Source organism: Phaeoacremonium minimum (assembly GCF_000392275.1).
Source record: "Phaeoacremonium minimum UCRPA7 unplaced genomic scaffold PA7_03_scaffold_160, whole genome shotgun sequence".
Taxonomy (NCBI): domain Eukaryota; kingdom Fungi; phylum Ascomycota; class Sordariomycetes; order Togniniales; family Togniniaceae; genus Phaeoacremonium; species Phaeoacremonium minimum.
The window spans coordinates 120665-140755 of NW_006921067.1; the positions used below are offsets into that span (position 1 = coordinate 120665).

Genomic DNA, 20091 nt, shown 5'->3' on the forward strand with positions numbered 1-20091 from the left:
GCAAGCAAACTACATTATGATAGACACAGTGAAGTGAGCCACGTTGTGTTCAACATGACTAGTGAATTATCCCGAAAACATCAACATGGAACAAGACTAGGCCGAGGTGTATAGAGAGGCGTTGTTGAGTCAATGTTTAAGACTGGCGGTTTCAGTTAGTGCGAGGCAGTGCCACGAGTTAGATACAAGCCAAAATATTTCAGCCATTTGACTCAGGTAAGCCGACTTGCACGGAAGAGCAAGCCGGATCTTTCGCTTGGCGTTCTGGATCTAAACTCGTAAGAGCTCAAAACGAAATGCGTTATACTCCTTGCTGTCCGAGTTTCTGTTTGCGTGAAAAGGCTGAGACTGAAAATTCTGGTCGCGTTGGTGGCATCCAAAGCAGAACGAATCATTAGAGACTTTGAAACCATCAATCAGAGGCCTCCATGTTGGTCAAACGACCCATAACCGCTTACTCGTAGGGAATGCATCGAGTACATAGAACTTTGCCAAAGAAAATTCTTTCAGCGCGCCATAGCAATTGAGCGCGTTCGAGAATTCCGAGGGTCGTAAGCTCCACGGGGAGTGGAATAGCGCGAGGAGATATACTTGTCGTATTCCTCCCTCCCTTGACAAACCGATGCCACCTGACCTAGCTGATTTAGGTGACAGGCTAGACAACGTGGTAATTGAGACCTCGCATCGAGCTATTCGCGTATGGATCAGACTTGTGCTTAGGCATGCTATCTTTGGCATCGGTCTTGAACAGATGTCTTGAGTGCACCCTGTTGAACCACCGACGTCAGCAAAGCTGAAGTGCCGAGCAGATCCAACGAAGCTGAGGAAAAGATCATACATGGTAATGGCCTATTCAAGTGAATGCGACGCGATGCGCCCGCCATCCTCACGCCCCCTACGACGTGCATACGAAGCTGCGGATCGTGATGGGGGCTACCTTGGCCACAATGCGGAATTTGAACGCCGCGCAAGAAGACGGGGCCGGGCGCCAAGACGTGTGTAAGTCGGCGTAGAGTGGACGTCTAAGTGCGTTCCGGGTGCCGAATGGTAGGGTGGCTCTACGCACTGTGATTGGTCGCTGGGGGGTGGCGTTTCAAACATGGCTCCAATCCCGCATTCCACAGTCAAGCCCCCTTGCCGAATCGTTTCTCTGCCTCGCTCAAGAATGCAAACCTCCACAAACTACAGTGGCCGGGGACACCTGCCTAGTCCAGTCTCCGTCACCTTACCAGACGGCTGTTCCTGGCGATCAACGCTCTCTGACTGGCTCTTCCCGCTAACGTTGCGCACGCCGTCTCTGCAGATCCTCCCATCTCTCTCATCTCTCTCAAACAGCTCCCCTATCTCTCTCCCCACATATCACCTTACCTTCATCTGCCCAGGTCGGCCAGTTGGATGCTGAAGCCTCTCGATCTGGCTTCACGATTCGGACGATCTTCACTTGACCATGAGCAGTCTGCTTGGGCCATGCCTGCTGTTTCTTAAGGTTCTCGATGGCTTACTAGTGCTAGCCTGTTCCAGCCGCGTCGTGGGCGCCGCAGCATTCCTCACGACGGCGGGAGATCGGCCATGCCTATCCCTTAACGCCACAGGCCAGAGCTTGTGAGTGGCTGGGTCGTCCCATGCGGTCCTGTCCTGTCATCAACGGTGCAAATTCATGCTCAGGTCCAGAACGGCCCGAGCAGGGCTAGCCGACAGTCTGGGAGGTACTGAGCTGGCTCTGGCTTCCCAACCCCCCGGCCAAGCCCCATCAAAGAGACAGTGTCTCACAGGTCTCAGCATCTCTGACCCAGACCCAGTGGTCTGTCCCCGCGAGCAGTCGCGCTGAGGCTGCCGCGCGCCGCTAAAGTGGTGGCTGCAAGATATAGAAGAGCATCACTCCCGCTTCCGGCTGATCTCATGATCGACTTGACCCGTGGTTTGTGTGTGTTCAGGACGGCTTCAGCTATCTTTCGATTACTTCACTCCTTTTTGCGCATGCCGTCACTCTCTAAAGCAGCTATGACGCTATTGTTCTGATCTCGGCCTTTCAAGTCTATTGTTCTATAGGGCGGTTTGTACTATTCTGCCGTTGTCTCCATTGTCAAGCTACAAACAGCTGTTTATTGTCCGGAACAAGAATAGCTTTGTGGTTGCGAACAGTCCTTTGTGTCCGTCAACACTCACCTACACTCATTTAAGGTAGAACGATTTCCAACGAGCTCCATCTTTCGAGCTTCTTCGAATCCACTTCCTGTTTGTCAAACAACTCATTGCTTGCAATACCATTCACAGGTCTCGTCTACAGCCTTCGAATCACAGCTCTCGCTGGTCTCACTCTCACTCATCAAACACTCGAGGTTGTAACGGGCCCTCCAGCTTTTCAGACTCTCGCTCTCGAGCTTTGCATCTATTCACCATGCTCTTCTCAACATCGATATTCAGGATAGGCACTCTCCTCGTCACGGCGAGTGTTGCCAATGCCGCCTACACCCTTCAAGATGACTACAGTGCCGGCAACTTCTTCCAGGAGTTCGACTTCTATGATGGTGCAGACCCCACGAACGGGTTCGTCCAGTATCAGAGTGCCGTCGAGGCAAATGCGGCCGGTCTTGCGGGCTTCGTTGGCAGCAGTGTCTACCTCGGCGTAGACTACCGGACGAACAACCCATCAGCCGGCCGACCCTCAGTACGAGTAACGTCTAAGAAGGCCTACACCAAGGGGCTTTTCATCGCAGACATCGCACACATGCCCGTTGGCTGTGGTGTATGGCCAGCCATGTGGATGTTCGGTCCCAACTGGCCCTCCTCCGGGGAGATCGATATCATCGAGGGCGTCAACAGCCAAAGCACCAACGCCATTACCTTGCACACTTCAGCTGGCTGCAGCATCAGCAACACTGGGTCGCTGGCCTCAACTAAGCTCACCACCACGGACGGCAACTGCAACTCCGGGAACGGTAACATTGGCTGCGGCCAGTCAACTTCCGATACCAACAACTACGGCGCGGGCCTCAATAGCATTGGCGGTGGCGTCTATGCTGTCGAGTGGACCAGCACAGGTATCTCCGTGTGGTTCTTCCCTCGTGGCTCTGCTCAAGCCTCCGCCCTCTCGGGCAACTCGACTGCTGGCGCGGGTGTCGACACCTCAGCCTTCGGCCAGCCCCTGGCGACCTTCGTCGGTGGCAGCGGGTGCAACATTGATGAGCACTTCATGAACCACAACCTTGTGTTCAACACCGACTTTTGCGGTGACTGGGCCGGCCAGGTGTGGAGCCAGGACGCTACCTGCTCATCGCTGGCCGCGACCTGCAACGACTACGTCGCCAACAACCCGCGCGCGTTCGTCGAGGCCTACTGGCTGATCAACTCCGTCAAGGTGTACCAGGACGCTGGTTTACCTGCAAAGCGAGATCGCGTGATGCGGTCTTTCATCGCATAGACGGGCTTGAGAAGTCAGTGGTGCGGGGCTTAGATTCGGAGCTTTGCTGGCCAAAGCCTTGAGCGAAGTTGACACAACTCAATAGGAAGGGTATAAAAGGGCGTCAATCGGTGGAAAGCAAGCAAGCGTCTTGGAAGGCATTTTCGGGACTGGATAGCATGAGCGGCGTTTGTCTACGATTCGGGAGCATTGGTTTTTCTCTTTATCTATATCATTTTCTGCTCTTCTCCAATCTCTGCTTCTTTGTATATACAACAAACTGTCTGCTGCTTTTTATGTTATTGTCTAGCAGCTATTTTGGGCAGCCTCGCTTTGGGATGCAGGTACAAACAATTCACTTCACTGCCACTTGGCAGCATCTACTTCATGACAACTTCTCTCAATCGCCCATTTTGTGATGGCTCTTGATAAATGTGAAAATGGTTTAGGTAGCTTGGCAATCACGTAGGACACCAACTAGTGTGGCTAAGAATCAATAGCTTCTAGCGGCCGCCGCTACTTGTTGGGATTTAGCTTCACACCACTAAGTTAGTTTACTTCATGCACTCATTGATTGATATATAAATATTGATTTCAACCAATCCATCATTGCCAACTTCTGTCCAACAGTCCTCCCGTCCCGCTCCCGCCAATCTTATCATGCTGCTCTATCTTGAGTATGAGCTCTCCAAAGAGGCCGTTGGCCCACCCGAACCATGATCGTGAGAAGTCTCGGTCGTTCCAGCTATTGACGCTCTCATGGACAACTCCCGTGCCACTCGTCGAGTTTAATACCATGAGCAGCTGCTCCGCCACCTCCTCACGCGCCTGCTCATCGCTCAGGAACGTGTAGTCCTCCTCCAGCGCAGTCATCCCGGCCACAATTGCAGCCATCGGCCACGCCTTGCCTGGGCCGAGATGCGGGCCACCGACGGCGGAGATCACGGGTCCTCGGGCGAAATAGGGGTTCGCGGCGCTCTGCACAAAGTGTCGCGTGTTCTGGTAGATGCGCGCATAGTCGCGCTTCGTGACGTTCTCTGGCAGTGGGAACGATGACTCGCTGTAGTTGAACAGCGGCATGGCCAACAGACTCGGCACGTTGGAGTCGTCCATCAGGTTTACGCCGCCGAAGCCGTCACACTCGTATGCAAAGATGTCCCCGAAGTCGCGGTGGTGCACCACAGCGTCTCGATCGATGCCCTCGCGGATGCCAAAGGCAAATGAGCGCATCGCTTTCGTTAAGTTAGCCGCGCGGTCGTCGTCCAGCTGCTCCATGATAAGTGAGGCTTCCTCCAGATACTTGGCCCACATCATGTTGGCCGGCGTGAGCAGCTGGAAGATGGTGGCGTCATCAGACGGCCGGAATGCTGTCCTCACCATGCCATTCTCCTGAACTGGGTTCCCCAATCCATCGTTGGTCAAAGTTTCGGAGCCTCGGTTCGTCCAGCCCGTGAACGTCCAAGCGGACGGCAGCACCTTTCCGTCCTTGTCGTACGTTCCGAGACGCATAGCGCCAGCAGCTTCTACCGCCGCCTGCACTGCTTCGACCCAGTTGTACTTGCTGAAGAACTTCAGGTCTCCGGTCTTCACGTAGTATCCAACGCTCACTTGAAGGAAGCTGGCGAGACTGTCCAGTTCCCACTTACAGTCAAAGACCAATGCGGGATTATAAGGAGGATTCGGATTGTTCTGCGAATACGCTCCATTATGTGTGGGAGGGATCCCAGATTCCGGTGGCGGTTGGAAGCTGTGGCAGTAAGGGGATATAATGATATACCGCGAGTGCGCGTTGATCAACCCTCGCCACAGACTCGCGAGGGAGTCAGACTCTGTCGACGGCTCCAGGAAAGATAAGTATGAGTATACTTGGCTGGCGGAATCGCGAAGCCACATCGCGTCAATATCACCAGTGATCACATATGTAAGCTCCTCGTCCGTCACGACTGATTCTCCTGAAGTCTCATTCACTGTCCTGTTAGCAAACCCGTGCCATTTTATCATCGTGTCCAGCGTATTCGGGTAGCTGTTCTCGAAAAGTCGATACAAGTCTGGATCCTTGATCACCTTCTCCATCCTCTTGATATAATTCTCCACGGCTGGAACGGTGAATGTCCGGCATTCTAGCGGTGGTCGCACGAAAGGGAACTGTCGAAAGCCCTTTGAGAATGGCTCTGGCCGTTTGTATTGGTATTGCTCGAAACTCATGCACTCAATCGACGGAGAAGGGGAAGGCAAAACGGATCCGCCGTTTTGGGGCACAGGGTACCCGGCTTCGCTGGCAGATGTCGGTCGCTCATAGTCATAATCAGCGTCGCTATTGGAATCGTCACTCGAGGAAGAAGAGCCGTCTGATGCAGCAGCCGGGCTGGTGGAAGGCAATTTCTCCCCACTAGGCGTGCCAGAGTCGTCGGCAGACTCCTTTTCTTTCTCATTCGGCGGTTGATATATGTCGGAGACGCCAGCCACGTCGAGGGGAGACACATTGCCATCGTGGACCGCTACCGGACGCTCCTGCCATTGCAGCTCCCGTTCAAAACTAAAGTAGGTAATGGCAATGGTGATGAGGATCGCAATGAAGATCAGCCTCGTGCGCCTCTGCTGCAAGTACAGCACCGAGAGAGCCATTGTGCAAGACTGGCCCTCGAGGACCTTGCCAAATCGGCTCCTAGAGTACCAGACCGCAAAGATTTCACGAAATCATGACCATCTTTCGCAACAGAGTCGCAGGGATGTTCGAAGGGCTCCCTACCAAGGGCGCGGAACAGACGGCAGGGCGCAAGCCAACAACCAGTGCAAAAAGCAACGAGCGTATTCGTTACGGTATACGCAGTATGATAACAAAAGAAGAAGAAGAGATCACCTACCAGCTGTGCCTCGCTCTTTCCAGTGAAAGGAAAGCCAGGGCTGAGAGAAAGGCCGGCGAGCCATCTGGCCACGTTCCGTTCCGTCTCTGCCATTCTCAATTGAGTGTGCTTGGGGTATCGCCAAGACTCTCACAAGGTAGCATTCGCTGGACATTCCAGTGTGGACGCCACCTTCCCTGCCCGCCTGCCCCCCGATGCCAAGCTGAGTTTACGAGACAGCAGACAAGGGAGGGGGAGACAACAACGAATTCCTCGAATGGGGTTTGGCTTTACCAGCGAAGAAAACACACACAAGAGTCCGGCAGTTCCAGGTCGGTTACAGCGCCAGGCCACTGCACATTGCGGGCTGCCTACTCGCAAGGGAACAATGGTGTTCGCACAAATCGGATGACAGCGTCCGCACCCCGCTTGTTGTCTAATAAGGTTAATAGCTGCTCCTCGTGAAGCAGGACCCTGGAAATCGCGTGCATTTTACCCGTTTTGCTAGATGGTGCGGAAACTTATTATTGGACTTCTCACGTCGATCCGGCTCGCGTTGCCGACCGTTATGTGGATTGGACTACCAAAGTAGCTCACTACAAGATCGTGAAGCACACCGAAGAAGATCTATCAAAGCAACCCAAATCGCTAATCCTTTTTTGTTGCTGATCATGCTAGCTAGAGAGACGTAGACTCTGATCATATGATGCTCGCCATCTAAGCTCCCGTGCCGAACTTGGTCTGGTACTCCTGGTGTAGCTTCTTCTGTCTATCCCAGTCCTTCTTGAGCTTCTTCTGCTGGCTCTTGGGCAGATCGCTGCCATCCGCCAACTTCGTCGGGATCCCATCAGCATCCCATTCTTGGTATTTCTTGTCCTCCTTGAACATGTCCTGTGGGGCCAGCTTAGCCTTCTCCCACTTCTCCTGGTCTGCCTTCTCCTTAGCCTTACGCGCCTCCTCCTTTTGCCTCGCCTTCTCAGCTACGAGGGCTGCCTTCTCCTCACGGGCAGCGATGAGTTTCGCTGCCGGTACGAATTTGATCAGACTTGGCTTGTCAGCCTGGTCATCAAGCTGCACTCCAAGATCCGCAAGGTCGTAGTCACGAATACGGTCGCTGAGTGCAAGCACAAGTTTCTTCACATCAGGAGTTAGCGACGAGACGATGCGACGGAGCTCGTCGCGAATGCGAGAAACGGCGCGCACATATGGCAACGCAAGCTTCTCGGGATCCCGCTCGCCGCTCTTCTCAAGTTCTGCCACTTCTGACTGGGGTGACTGATCGAGCAGAGCCTTGATAGAAGGCTCGGACAGGTTAAGTGCAAGAACATCCTCCTGAACCTTCGCCAGAACTGCGGCATATACGCGGGAGTCGGCAATAGCAGTCGCGGATGACCAACCTAGGCCGTCGTATGGTGGTTGGGCATCTGCATCTAAACCCAAAATGCCAACAATCTTCGTCACCCACCGGGCAACAACCTCTACTGCTTGAAGGTCGGCATCGGATTTGTCCATGTAGATGTTGGCATCTCTGACAAGTTGTTGGATGAGGCGCATAACGGCAGGTGTATCGAATGAATTACTTAGAGCCGTCTCCAGGTCCTTCTTAGCTTGTTGTAGCTCCACTGTCAGATCTCCAGCAGGTGTATCTTCCGTAAGTGATAAAGCCTTGAGTCCGTTAGTGACTCCAGCCGCAGCCAGTCTAGATTTGATATTCGTGAAGAAATTCTATTTTCATTAGCGACGCATAACAGTATTTTATAAGTTTCTCCACTTACGTCAAGAGTAGCTTCCCAACTATCGGCTTGTCTTCGCATCTCTTCTGAAATCTCAACACCCTCGTTCCAGCGGCCCATTAGAAAGACGATACGCATATTGCGTGCCGAATACGTCGTTGCCAGTGCATCTTTGATGGTCTGGAAGTTCTTTAAAGATTTTGACATCTTCGATCCAGCAATTGACAAGTGGCCCATGTGCAAAAAGTATTTGACCCAAGTGTGCTCGCCTTTATCATGCTGGCAGAAGAATGCCTCGCTCTGAGCCAGCTCATTGTCGTGGTGAGGGAATGCCAGATCAATACCGCCCGAGTGAATATCCATCTGCTCTCCGAGCTTGTCGGAAGCCATTACTGAGCACTCAATATGCCAACCTGGTCTGCCGTTACCCCAGGGGCTCGGCCAGTATGGCTCGCCTGGCTTCGACTGCTTCCATAATGCGAAGTCTCCAGGTCGCCTCTTTCCGCCAGCTCCCTTCGATAGGGAACCTTCACCTTCCTCCTGCAGCGCCTTGTCATTTCTACTTTCGGGGCGCAGTCGGGCATAGGTGTTGCCAGCTTTCTCAAAGGACGCAATATCGAAGTAAACTGAGCCCTCTGCCTCGTACGCGAAACCCTTATTCACAATCTGCTCGACGAATGTGACAATTTGAGGCACGTACTCAGTGACACGTGTCACCACATCTGGTCGCAAAACGTTTAGGGCGTCCATGTCGTCTGTAAACTCCTTCTCCATGAATTGTGTCAGGTCGGTAAACATGGTCTGGTCGCTTGTATCGATAGTCTCCTTGTACAGAGAGTCGAGATAAGGTAGGAGAATTTCCTCTGCACCGTCAAGCACGTTCCCGCTCTTGAGTCCCTGCGCCGCTGCATCCATATTTGTGAGATGCATCTTCAGCTTTGCCTCTCCATCACCAGGCTTGCCCTCCCCTGAGAGCGTACCGCCAGCCAGAACTCGACCGTATGCGGCATCTCTTCGCCCAGTATAGTTGTTTTCGTCTAGGGTTGTACCATCTTCTGGCACTAGGAGTGGAAGGTTGGACTTGGCGTAGGCCACGAAGGCTTCCGTGCCAAGCTTGTGACTCTGCTCGGGTGTGTACGTCTTCTCCTTCTCTAGAATAAACAATCGCTTTCTTCGGGCTTTTATGATGATCTAGAAGACGTCAGACCAAGCCACCGCTTGAAGTTCCAGCTACCATACCTTGTCATCGACGTCTGTAATGTTCATGACAAAGTTGACCTTGAAGCCAAAGTAGTGCAGCAAGATGCGCCGGATGATGTCTGTCGAGACATAATTGCGAGCATGGCCCAGATGGCTCTGATCGTAGACAGTCGGTCCGCAGGCATACCAGGCAACCTTGCCCTCCTCCCTGGGCACGAAGGGCACCGCTGCGCCGGGCTTGAGTGAGTTGTAGACTTTGATCGAGGCCATGACTCTCGAGGTTGTCGACAATGTGCGGGGAAACTGGGTTCGGAGAAGGTTGAAGGACGAAGTAGAGAGCCTCACGATACTGAAAAAGGAGTGCATTCAGTCGTGAGTCATGGCTTAATGAAAGTAGGACAGGGACAAGACGAGGCCAGGTTGGAGTCAGATTTGCCAAATGCCTATCACGAGAGAGCTCTGCCCGTTGTTCCATGTCGCCATTGAAATGCTGGAATTCCGCCCCACTTTTGAACCACGGTTTCACTGCTCCCCTCCTTGCTTGCAATACACACCCAACTACTGAGTCACTCTAGCATCTAAACTCGATGGAGTCTTACCTCCCGTCTTTGACAACCTCATCTAGATACGGACAGCTATACTCTCAAGGTCGGCTTTTTCGTATGTCTAGAAATTGTTGTTCTATAACAACGAGCAGAAATTCTAGGTTCACTCTTTTTACGCTAATTATCTCCGATTACAAAATAATGCCCTTGCTCAATGTCACCAAAGTCAGCAGCGCGGCGGTACACAACCAGTCAAATTTGGTCTTTCACTAAGCGCAATACACAGAAATAAATGTCTTGAAATTGACGGTCTGCAAACAATTAGGGGCCTGACTACTTGTCTAATGTGACAGTATGCTAAGCAACTCATTCGAAAGCCCAGCAAGATGCTAGAAAGGTACTCATACCCTTGAAAGGACTAAAAGTCAATATGATCTCCGGAATATCAGATGCTCCAGCGGTCGAAAGTGTTTCATGATGCATACATGATCAACTGTCAATCCTAGTATAATTATTTAGCTATGGATCGTGCCAAGTAAACCGCCTCGTCCAGGTGATAAATGTGATCAAGAACCTGGAACAGTATCATGACCAACGCAAATTCTGGACCAGAGTTCAAGGTGCTGGCCGACTGTTCTATCGGCAACATGATCCCTTGTGCAGCTTATGGTCCGCCCTCTGGCAATGCTCATCACAGTAACGAGCTATCCCGCATTTTTCGCACGTCGTCTGTGGCTCATGTTTGCCACAACGGAGGCATGTCTTGGTGTGCGCATAGGGGTAATCAGGCTCGTCGGCGGAGTGTCTGCTCTTTTTATGAGTACGAGTTTCTTGATACTTCACCAGCTAGAGATTGGGAAACGACTTACCCAGGCCCACTTAGATAGACGAATGGGTCGAGAAAGTCGCTGTCCCAGTGTCTCCCAGAGCTTTGAACGTGGGGATAGTCGACATGGCTCTCCATGACCCATGGCGTTCCGTTGTTCTTGTACTCGTCGGCTGCTGCTACCACCAACATCTGCTCAAACACCGTCGGCAGATCGCGAGCAACACTTCGCAAGAGATAGAGCTGCTTCTTGGTGAAGATGACCCCGAGCTCCATGGCCACAATGCAGAAGAGAACGAGCGCCCTCTCTCCATCTTCGTTCCACATGGACTTGCTGGCTTTGTACTCCCTGTATTCCTGGTACAGCTCATCGAAGACGTCGGTAAACTCGCCGTCATTGAGCTCTTTCAATCTTTGTGCTCTAGCCTCATCATCGTCCGTCATTCCTTCAAAGTTCGCCATACCTCGGACGTAGCTGAGCAGATCCCAGTCCCCATCGCCTTGGAAGAAACCTGGTCCATCCCGGGCCATCTTGACAATGACGCTGTGGATGTCTCAATATGTGCGCGCACTGGCTGATCAAAGAGCGATGCAGGAGATTGAAAGTAATCTCAACGACCGAATTGTAGAAAGTCAAGCCGTGGAGCCTACTACAAGTGAAGCAGATCAAACTGAAGATTGCTTTGTATTTGCATAATGGACCTGAGAGAGGTGCCTGTAGGAGCAGAGGAATTAGGCAGAAGCTTGCTTCCATTTTCGAAATCGAGGAAGGTCCATGTGTGGATGGCATTATTCTGCTCTACTCCTTCCTATAAAGGGGCCAGTAGTCACAATTCCGTACCTAAGTCTTCCCCGTACTTTCCTTTTGATCAATGTGCGGCGCCTATAGCTCCTGCTTTCCTTAGAAATACCATGAAACTGATAAGGCTTGTATAAGGTTACTTCCCTTCCAACATCGCTACCTGGGTGTCAAGGAAGGCGTATCGATGTTTATGACACATGGACTCTTTGACGTGCATACCGAGATATTTTAGTGGATTGCTGGGCAAAGGAGGAGGTCGTTGTGGATGCTGCAAGAATGGACCTCTCTTCAACATCACTCAAAACCCTTCTCAAAGTATTAGGTCATAATACGATAGAAATAATCTCTATAACTCAGCAGCACAAAAGGTTGGCAGTGCTGTCTCGGTTTTCAAATATCGTTGAAACACTTACAACTCTCGAGGCAGCTTTGAACAACTAAGAACACACTCGCCCAATCTTGTCAGACATGCAACCGAGCTTGTGCATCCCGTCTCGCAGACTTGCGAGACATGACCGTTGCAGATGCTGCCGGTTTCCGAGAGGCACCACGTCCTGTCACCAGGCCACTTCACGGATTACAAGCTGCAGACAGCCTGTTGTAGCACACCATCTATACGCTGTGTCGCAGGGACACACAAGTCTTGTTCAGCGCCTAAATCACCTCGTAGGTTCGTCCATATTGTATGATGCTATCGTGATAGAGCTGTATATCTACCAGGATGTCTTTGGAAAAAGGTGCGCTGGTCTAATATTTCAACGCCTCCGTACAAGATGCATATGTTTAACAGTGGTTCTCCATTCCGTACTCCAACATCCGTGGGAAATGCCCCGGAAGCTCGATGACACGGCTCCTCAGAGATAAGGGTGAGAAATAAGAAAAATGGTCGAAACCCCCCCCGCTCCTTTCCTCTCTACCTCCATCTTTGTCTGCATGTGCTCTTCTGGAGTTGATCCTAGCCTGCGGATAACACCAATCCCTCGTCGACTTCGTGATCGTGTCAATCCATGAATGGCAGACGCCGTTCTTTATGCCAGCGTCACCATAGCTCCGTGACCATTATGCAAACGCGGTATAGTAACAACAAAAGGTTGGTCCGAATGAAGAGCCATGAGCGGCTCAGGCCTCAGACAGCCGAGAGCCTCGAAGAATGGAACGTGCCTGCCGGTGAATGCAAAAGCCGAACGCCCCAATTATGTGAGGACAGAAAATAGTACAAAGCGTCCAATGCCATATGAACAGGGACCAGGACTGGGTCGGAAGGGTATATGTTGTCTCTCAAAACTTCACCTTCTGGCCGGTAATCTTGAACCAGATGAGAGCCAGGAAGTCTTCCTTGAAGCGCTCCCACCAACTCCGGTTGAGGTAATAGCTCAACTCTCGGTAGTTGTACATTTCTCCCCAGCAGTCTCGGCCCCACTCACAACCAGCCATGTTGACCAAAAAGTCGCGGTCTTTCTGGTCGTAGTGTATGCGGGTATCGTTGCCATTATCGGAGCATGCTCCGGGTGGAAAGCTGTTGATCATCCGCTGGGGAAGAAATCCGGTATGACTTCGGATCCAAGGCTGGGCTTTGTAAAGCTGCTCAAGTGCATCCTGCTCTTTGTGTGCCCAGTCCATGTGCTTCTGCTCGTAGGCAACAGGATCCCACCATACATCAAGTAGTCGATCCGTCCAAGTACTACGGCGCATGAAGAAGGATCCCAGGTTGAATCCCGAGCAGTCTTGTGGAAGAATGAGGTTGACTGAGTTAACGTCACCGTCACCAACGGGGCTTCGTGCTTCATCATCGAGATAAGGCTCGGTGAAGGGGTGTGTGATGTTCAATGGATTATACTCATTGATATCCCGGTAAACATGTTTTTCGAGGTTGTTGAAAATATGGTCTTGCAGCGAGTACCCCGGCTCCATGATGAATGTGTTGAGGTCGAGCCACCAGATCCTAAATAACATGAGCCGATGAATACAAAGCTGGAAGGAGTTCATGAGGGCTTACCATTCGGCCTTGGGATATTTCCGGAGACACATTCGGATGAAGTCGACTTTCTCCCAGCTCTCGCGCCACTCGTGAGCGTAGCGCTTCTTGGTGCTCATGTCCACGATCTCAAGTTCGTATCCCCACCGAGCCACGTACTTTTTCTTGTTCCGAACGCTGTCTCTCTCGATAGCCCACTCTCGTGCGCCCTTCCATTCCATTACGCCTCCACCGACATTGGCGGCCAAAATAATCACGTACTTCTGTCCCCCACCGAGCCACGCTGTTCGTCGCCAGTGATATACGAGGGCTATCAAAAGTCAGCATAACCTCTTTTCAGCCGTAGGAAAGGGGACTGACGAGAATTGTAAAACACCCAAATGCAGAACAGTATTAGAAAGCCGATCAGCAGCCTTATCTTCATCTTCCTGCCCATGCGCGCAGCAATGTTCTTTAATCTTCCAAGGATAGGAACGCTCTGTAGAGACCACCGCCCACGCTGGAGCTTTTCCTTCTCGGCATAGTGAGAATTGGATGCGAACCGCGGCAGACTGCTCGATATGCGTCGCATGTGTCGCGTAAAGAAACCTTGGTGCTGCGTCGAGAACGACGGATATCCACCGCTCCCCATGTTTTTTAGTCGCGCCGATTCCCAAGCTATAGGATTACCGTTGGAACCAGAGTATCCTTTCGCAGGACTTGATCGGCCGCTGTTAATGTTGAGGCCAGGACTTGACCAACCGCCGCCGGGAACTGGGGATGGACTTCGTGACAAGGACATTGGAGTATTGGGAGTGCCTGCATGAGGGCAAATGGCCCCGTTAATGACTGCCTCCTCAGGACTCGATGGCGAAGAGAAGATCGTCGGAACTTACCAGGAATGGGGGATAGGGTCTGGGATATCGGGGCTTTACCCCCAGGTATCGATGAGAGTCGCTCTCGCCCAATGAGATGGTGAGATTGCCGGCAGACGATCTCCTGCGGTGATATGACGGAGCTGGTCTGTCACGGTACGAGGTCGTCGAGGATGAGGTCGAGGATGGGTTTGAAGACGCCAGGTCGACCAGCGGTTCTCAAGAGGTGGCGCTCTGGGGCCCCTTTTGGATAGGTTGCGATTGCGACAGGTCGGAGGTTTGTGTTGCCGTGACTGGCCTCCAAGCAGTCGGCAGTGCAGAAAAAAGCACAGGTGGTCGTCTTGGCAATGTCCCCTATTTTTTCTCGACACCAATGCCACCAAACACAGAGACAAACAAAAAGCCACAGGTCTCGTCGCACAATGTGTTCCCCGTCTAAACCTGCTCCCGCAAAGGTCGATCAAAGGCAAAAGTAAAAGGAAAGGAGGAGAGGTTGGTGCTCAGTCAGTGAGGGAACCTGGAGTGTACATCTACCGGTATCTCGTCGGTCGGTGAATGGCGAATCTGGGGCGGCAGATGCTCAGTCCGTTTGCTGCGAACGAGGGTTGCAATGACAAGCTGCAGTGTACTACCGTATAGTATGCAGTAGGATGGTGATTGGCGTGTAGCACGGTAGGGTCGGTAGGGTCAAAGGTAGGGTAGGTAGATAGGCGGGAGGTGGTGGGTGGTGTGTAGAGGAGGGAGGTACTTCCAGGTGCCAATGTTTTTGGAGGCGCTGGCTGGTCGCGCGGCGGGCGGCAGAAAAGTGACAATTCGGAGCTCGTATCGCTCGGTGGTCGACTTGAGTTAACTTTGGGACGGATGAGGACAGCTACAGTACATACTTGATACCCACCACCAATCTTTTTTTGTCCTTTATCTTTACATACGGTAGTAAGGGCTGCAAAGGGGAAGCTGCCCACTCACTGAATGCAGGTGATCTGTTCGCTGAGTATCCGATCCCCACCCCAAAAGGGAGCTTAACGAAAATCTTCAGGGGTCCACGCCGCTAATCTCAAGCGACCGGGCTCCTGCTGCGGTGCTGCTGAACCACGCTCGGCACGGAGACCACTCAACAACCCTGAGGATAGCAAGCCCAAGGAGGTGGAGCCTCGAAATCGCAGACCTGACGCCACGCTTTGGTGTTTCCTTTCGGAATGTTTCAGGGTCTGGCACTCCTTCGTCTAATATTGCTGTAACGCTACCTCACAAGGTGAAGCAACAGACTGACTACGGTACCTGTTTGCCTAGGGATGTGCTGTTTGCAAGGAGTGAGGCAGGAGGCAGGAGGAACTTCAGCAGCAGTCCAGTGCAGCCCAGCCCAGCCCAAGTTGGAATGGGCGTTGTTTTGCGCGTATTAGGGAAATTTGTTATGGGCCAAGACTTGACCAGAGACCCCTTGATTGATTGAGTCTGGATTGGCCCTCCCTCGCAAACCCTCAGTAATCGCACCCTGGTGGCTCCCCAACTTGAAGAGGGAGGCTCGAGGGCGTTTATAACTTGGTAGGTGCGAAACCGATTACAGCGAATTGCCTACTAGGCAAGGAATAATAAGCCTGGTTAGATGGTCTCGAGCACATCGCCAGCCCGGGGTATTTGGTAACCCACGTATCCGCATCGAATCCGTTTACTATGTAAGCTGTCAGGCTGACCTGACACGGCCGGACCGACACAAACCTCGTACTCGAATGCATGTGCGATAAGCCTGCACTTCACCAGGTAAGAGTGATTCCTGTACGAGGTCGCATTCTACTAGTTCAACGCATCGCACTCTACAACAACCCACTAACAATCGTATTGGTAAGTAGGTAGGTAGCAATGCGTACACATGACAGCTGTCATGAAATTGCAGAGCTGAAGTCCTGACTCGCTCGCAATGTACGGGATGTTTTGAACCCGACTAATGTTACCTACCTCTCCCCCCCCTTGGGCCCCTTCTCCCTTTCTTTGTTTTTGTCAGTGGAGCTGTGATTTGCACCGGGCGGATCTGATCTCATTTGATTTCATTTGCTCACCGTCTCGGCTCAAATTGCGACATTCTAGTGTACGTTTTCGGCACCGCCAAAGGCACAGCAATCTACCCACCGATAAGATGGGGGTAAGATTGTGATATGTGGGCTTCGCACGGTCCGGTGAGCGCTATGAGCGCCTCTTTGAGTTCTGTATCCACATTCTCAAACCGTCGTCCACTGGCGAATAACACCAATGGTGTTTTCCTCATCTCCTGCGGGCGGCCTGACTCTGTGGCTTGACAGGGTTCGCCCGTCTCAAACCGTCGCCCACGTTGCTGGTTCGTGTTAAACAGCGCCATCAATTGGTGGTGGTCTTAGCGGCCCTGATTCATGTCCCAAGAGATCTTTGTCAATGTGAAAGACGACTCGCTACCAGTCAAACGGAACACGGAACAAACGCCCGTCGTCCTCCGGGCGGGAGCTACGCAGTACACCGGTGGCCTCTACAACAATTGTCAATCAATCGCCTCTTCAGGCAATCTAGTCTATCATATCGCAATACAAGCAAGTTCTTCTATGCTAGGGAAGCTGTCTTGGTCTTAAGCAATGGGCGTCAGCAGGAATACAGCTATATCACGCCCTTCTTCACGTGATGTGTACCTAGGTACTATCTGTAGAGCAACGGGTTCTAGTGCTACCTATGTTCGATGCTTTTCGGGTATGAAGTCATTTGGACGTCCGTCCATACCTACTCCATCTTAGTCATGATGCTCATCTTCCAGGTTGCAAAGCCACTGATTTCCAGTTTATCAACCATATACTTGTCCTCGGATCCGACAACGCCCTCACATTTTGGACCCTGTCACATCTCGGGAATAAGTAACCTGACTTACATCAGTCTCTCTACACTCAGCCCTAGTGGGGTACTACAGAGTGCAAGTTGGCATGCAGTCTTTTCCTGGTCAATCGCTTGTCTTCCCAGTCTTCAGCCCGCCTTAAGGCAACCAAAAGCTTGACACACGTGCTGATCTGATCGCTATGGTTTCAGAATTGGCCCATTGTCTGTGGGTGTGAAGCCCAGACGCTGACACCGGCTTTGGTGACGTCGGATGTACCCGCCGTCGGTTGAGTTGACGCGCCTTGATCTTCGTCAGCGCTCTTCGTCATCCTTGCCGCAAAGCGAGAATTCGCCGTTATTCAACCCGCTCAATGGTGTCGTGGGATAGGGGAATCCTGCCTCAATTCAAGCAGTTTTGAGACCGCAAAGAAGCAGTCAGTCATTCTGCATCTAGGAGAAGATCCTGTGGCTGGTTTGCCATCTGGTGTGGTGAGAAGTGCCTGCAGGACACAGTCAATCCAAGGTTGTCCTGGTGTAAACGGGACGTTTCAGCCAATCAGTGCTTGGCCTAACGTACCCCCATGACTATATGGACAGTGTCGCCAGGGAGTTGGCCGATGAAGCAGCCGTGGATCAGGGTTCACCGCAGCTGAAAGGCAGGAGAGCAGCCACAGCATGCGTGGTCGAGCGGGGGAGGGGGTCAATGTGGAAGCGAATGATAGTATCTACATGGAGCTGCACTGCCCTGGCCACCAACCCCTTGGTCCCGTCCAGTTGCAGATTGACCAGGAGACTACCCTGTTTTGCCGTTGAGGAAAGAAGCATAAGAAGCTTACGCCCTTCCAGCTCCTCTACGTTCCTTTATTTCTCATTTCTCTGTTTCACCTCTAGTAAAATCAGTCTTTCACTCAATCACCCACTCAATACTCCGCTTCTACACTATTGAATCTAGGTGCCAGCTACCTGATCTCTCCAAAGTCAACATGCCTGCCGTCGAAGCTCCTCAACAGCAAATGCCCATGGAGGCCACCGCTCAGGGCGAGACCATCACTCAGCAGCCTGTACGTGCTTGTCAACCCCTCAAATGTGCCGTCCGCCTGCGAGCTTGTTCCCGTCGACGGAATTGGGCATGTGGTGGTAAAACACAAGCTTTTGCTAACACAAGTCAGTCTGCTGAGCCCCAGCCGGAAATGACGATGCGTGGTGGCTTTGTCGAGGAGGTAAGCATCTTTCGATTTCCTATGTTGGAGTCATGATGCTTGGTAGTCATAGCATACGGGCCCTTCACACCGAAATCCAGGCGCATTGTATTGCGATCAACTGCCGAAGGATCTCCCTTTGCACTGCCCGCTCTCTTAAATGACCAGAGTCTAATGAAATGCTCCAGTGTAACTGCTGCTGCTGCGGTGAAGAGCTGGCTTGCTGCTAGACACCCTAGACGGGTAATGACAATTGAGATTGTCCGATAGCTAGCGCTTGGAATGTCGGTGTGCAAATAAATTCTTTGCGAGGTGCACCATCCCAAACTGCCACGATACGGCACACCACTCAACCTGGAGTGGAGGATGGAAGCTATCAACAATTGTATTGAATCAGCGTAGTCTTGCGAAATTGACACCGATTTTTGTCAATTGAATTGCCATGCCCTCGATTGTATTGCATTTCAATTGATGCCACCAACTGATCCTTTCCAATTCAGTGTGATTTTCAGCAACTTGCATACATCAATATTGAAATCTATAGAGGCTCAACTTGGATGTAAGTCGAGATGTGAAGTGACGTCGGGCGAGAATCTTGGCAGTGTCTTGGCCCGAAGCTTGGCAGCCCACTAAGGCGATCCTCAAGATGACGAGATCTTCCCGCCCTGCACTCCACAAGCTGGCGTACAGCATTGCGTCTTCATTCTTCATCAACATTGGGCAAGAGACTCGTTCAATGTTTCTCTCATGCCGCCTTTTATTGAGTGTAGACGGCTCTCTGCCGTTGACACATATTGTGATAATATATTCAAGTTGCTGAAGCATGTTCATTTCCCCCGCAGCAGTCAATCGATGAAACAGTCGACTCCGCGTCGGCCACCATCTGTTGATCGTACTACAATGCATTCGCTATCGATGGAATGTAGAGTATATAACCAAAATACAATAGCAAGGCTTTCATGCTTCGGTCCTTCTCGTCGGCCAGCTTCGAGTTGTTGGATCCAATGACGATGATCTTGACCATGTCTTGTGCACGCCGTCAAGGCCCTACACCTCATGACAATCATAAAATGTTGGTAACTCATACGCATGTTTGTCTAACAAGTAGATGAGAATCCACGTATTCGACGTCCACGGAGTCTGCACACTGGTTGATTAGACTCGTCAGCGCCATCAAAACCTCCACACTCGAATGTTCAGGCACTGGACGGCACGCCGCTGAAGGGCGCTCATGATGGACCGCTTGATCGTTCCACCAGTGGCCGGTATACATGGGCAGACAAAGACAACCAGCGCCCTCCAACGTAAAACGCAATTTCTGAGACGCAGAGAGTGGCGGCCTTTGTCCCACAAGCGAGGGCATCGCCAAGACTCAATTGGAGCCTGGCTGGTCGCTTGAATGAAGGCCGCGCGACTACAGCGCACCAAAGGCCAACTACGGGCTTGGGGCGGGCCGCCCACAACCAATCCTTCTCTCACTTTCATCTGCAGCGCTTAACTTCCAAAACACTCCCTGCAACGAACCCAGCGCAGAGACCTTGAATGACTGCTTTTGACGCTGGTCATTCGCGACCAGCCTTTATTTAGCAAACATCCGAGATTCATCGTGGCACGCCGCTCAGCCAAGGGCGCCAGTCATATCTCGTCTTGCGCGGCAGTCTGATGAGTCGATTTACTTGTGGGTATAGCTCGATGGCCAAGTAGTGCTTGGCTCTCATCGTCGGCTGAGTTTCCAGTCGTTCGACGATCTACAGTCATTATTCTCGATTTTCCCATTCATATTGTTGCTCATTGTTTGATGGCTATTCACGGACCTGAGGCGGTGAATGGGCTTCTATTGTTTTCAATAACTCTCATTGTTCTTCTTCTGTCCTGCTCATTTAGA

General features: G+C 51.9%; 5 protein-coding genes across 5 annotated transcripts; 1 reads left to right on the plus strand and 4 right to left on the minus strand.

The window, feature by feature from the left end:
- Nucleotides 1–2398: 2398 nt before the first annotated feature.
- On the plus strand, nt 2399–3421 carry UCRPA7_2396 (putative glycoside hydrolase family 16 protein; the record flags this gene model as incomplete). The annotated part of the gene is made up of 1 exon (XM_007914946.1): nt 2399–3421. One exon carries the CDS (start codon nt 2399–2401, stop codon nt 3419–3421), a length of 1023 nt encoding a protein of 340 aa, XP_007913137.1.
- Nucleotides 3422–4006: 585 nt separating this feature from the next.
- Nucleotides 4007–6025, minus strand: UCRPA7_2397 (putative duf1237 domain-containing protein; the record flags this gene model as incomplete). The annotated part of the gene is made up of 1 exon (XM_007915001.1): nt 4007–6025. The coding sequence occupies one exon, from the start codon at nt 6023–6025 to the stop codon at nt 4007–4009; it is 2019 nt and encodes a 672-aa protein (XP_007913192.1).
- A 935-nt stretch (nt 6026–6960) lies between these two features.
- Nucleotides 6961–9446, minus strand: UCRPA7_2398 (putative cysteinyl-trna synthetase protein; the record flags this gene model as incomplete). Its single annotated transcript, XM_007914951.1, has 3 exons — nt 6961–7968; nt 8019–9167; nt 9216–9446. 3 exons carry the CDS (start codon nt 9444–9446, stop codon nt 6961–6963), a joined length of 2388 nt encoding a protein of 795 aa, XP_007913142.1.
- Nucleotides 9447–10586: 1140 nt separating this feature from the next.
- On the minus strand, nt 10587–11078 carry UCRPA7_2399 (hypothetical protein; the record flags this gene model as incomplete). The annotated part of the gene is made up of 1 exon (XM_007914997.1): nt 10587–11078. One exon carries the CDS (start codon nt 11076–11078, stop codon nt 10587–10589), a length of 492 nt encoding a protein of 163 aa, XP_007913188.1.
- Nucleotides 11079–12627: 1549 nt separating this feature from the next.
- Nucleotides 12628–13895, minus strand: UCRPA7_2400 (putative glycosyltransferase family 34 protein; the record flags this gene model as incomplete). The annotated part of the gene is made up of 3 exons (XM_007914939.1): nt 12628–13291; nt 13346–13634; nt 13685–13895. The coding sequence occupies 3 exons, from the start codon at nt 13893–13895 to the stop codon at nt 12628–12630; spliced, it is 1164 nt and encodes a 387-aa protein (XP_007913130.1).
- Nucleotides 13896–20091: the final 6196 nt, after the last annotated feature.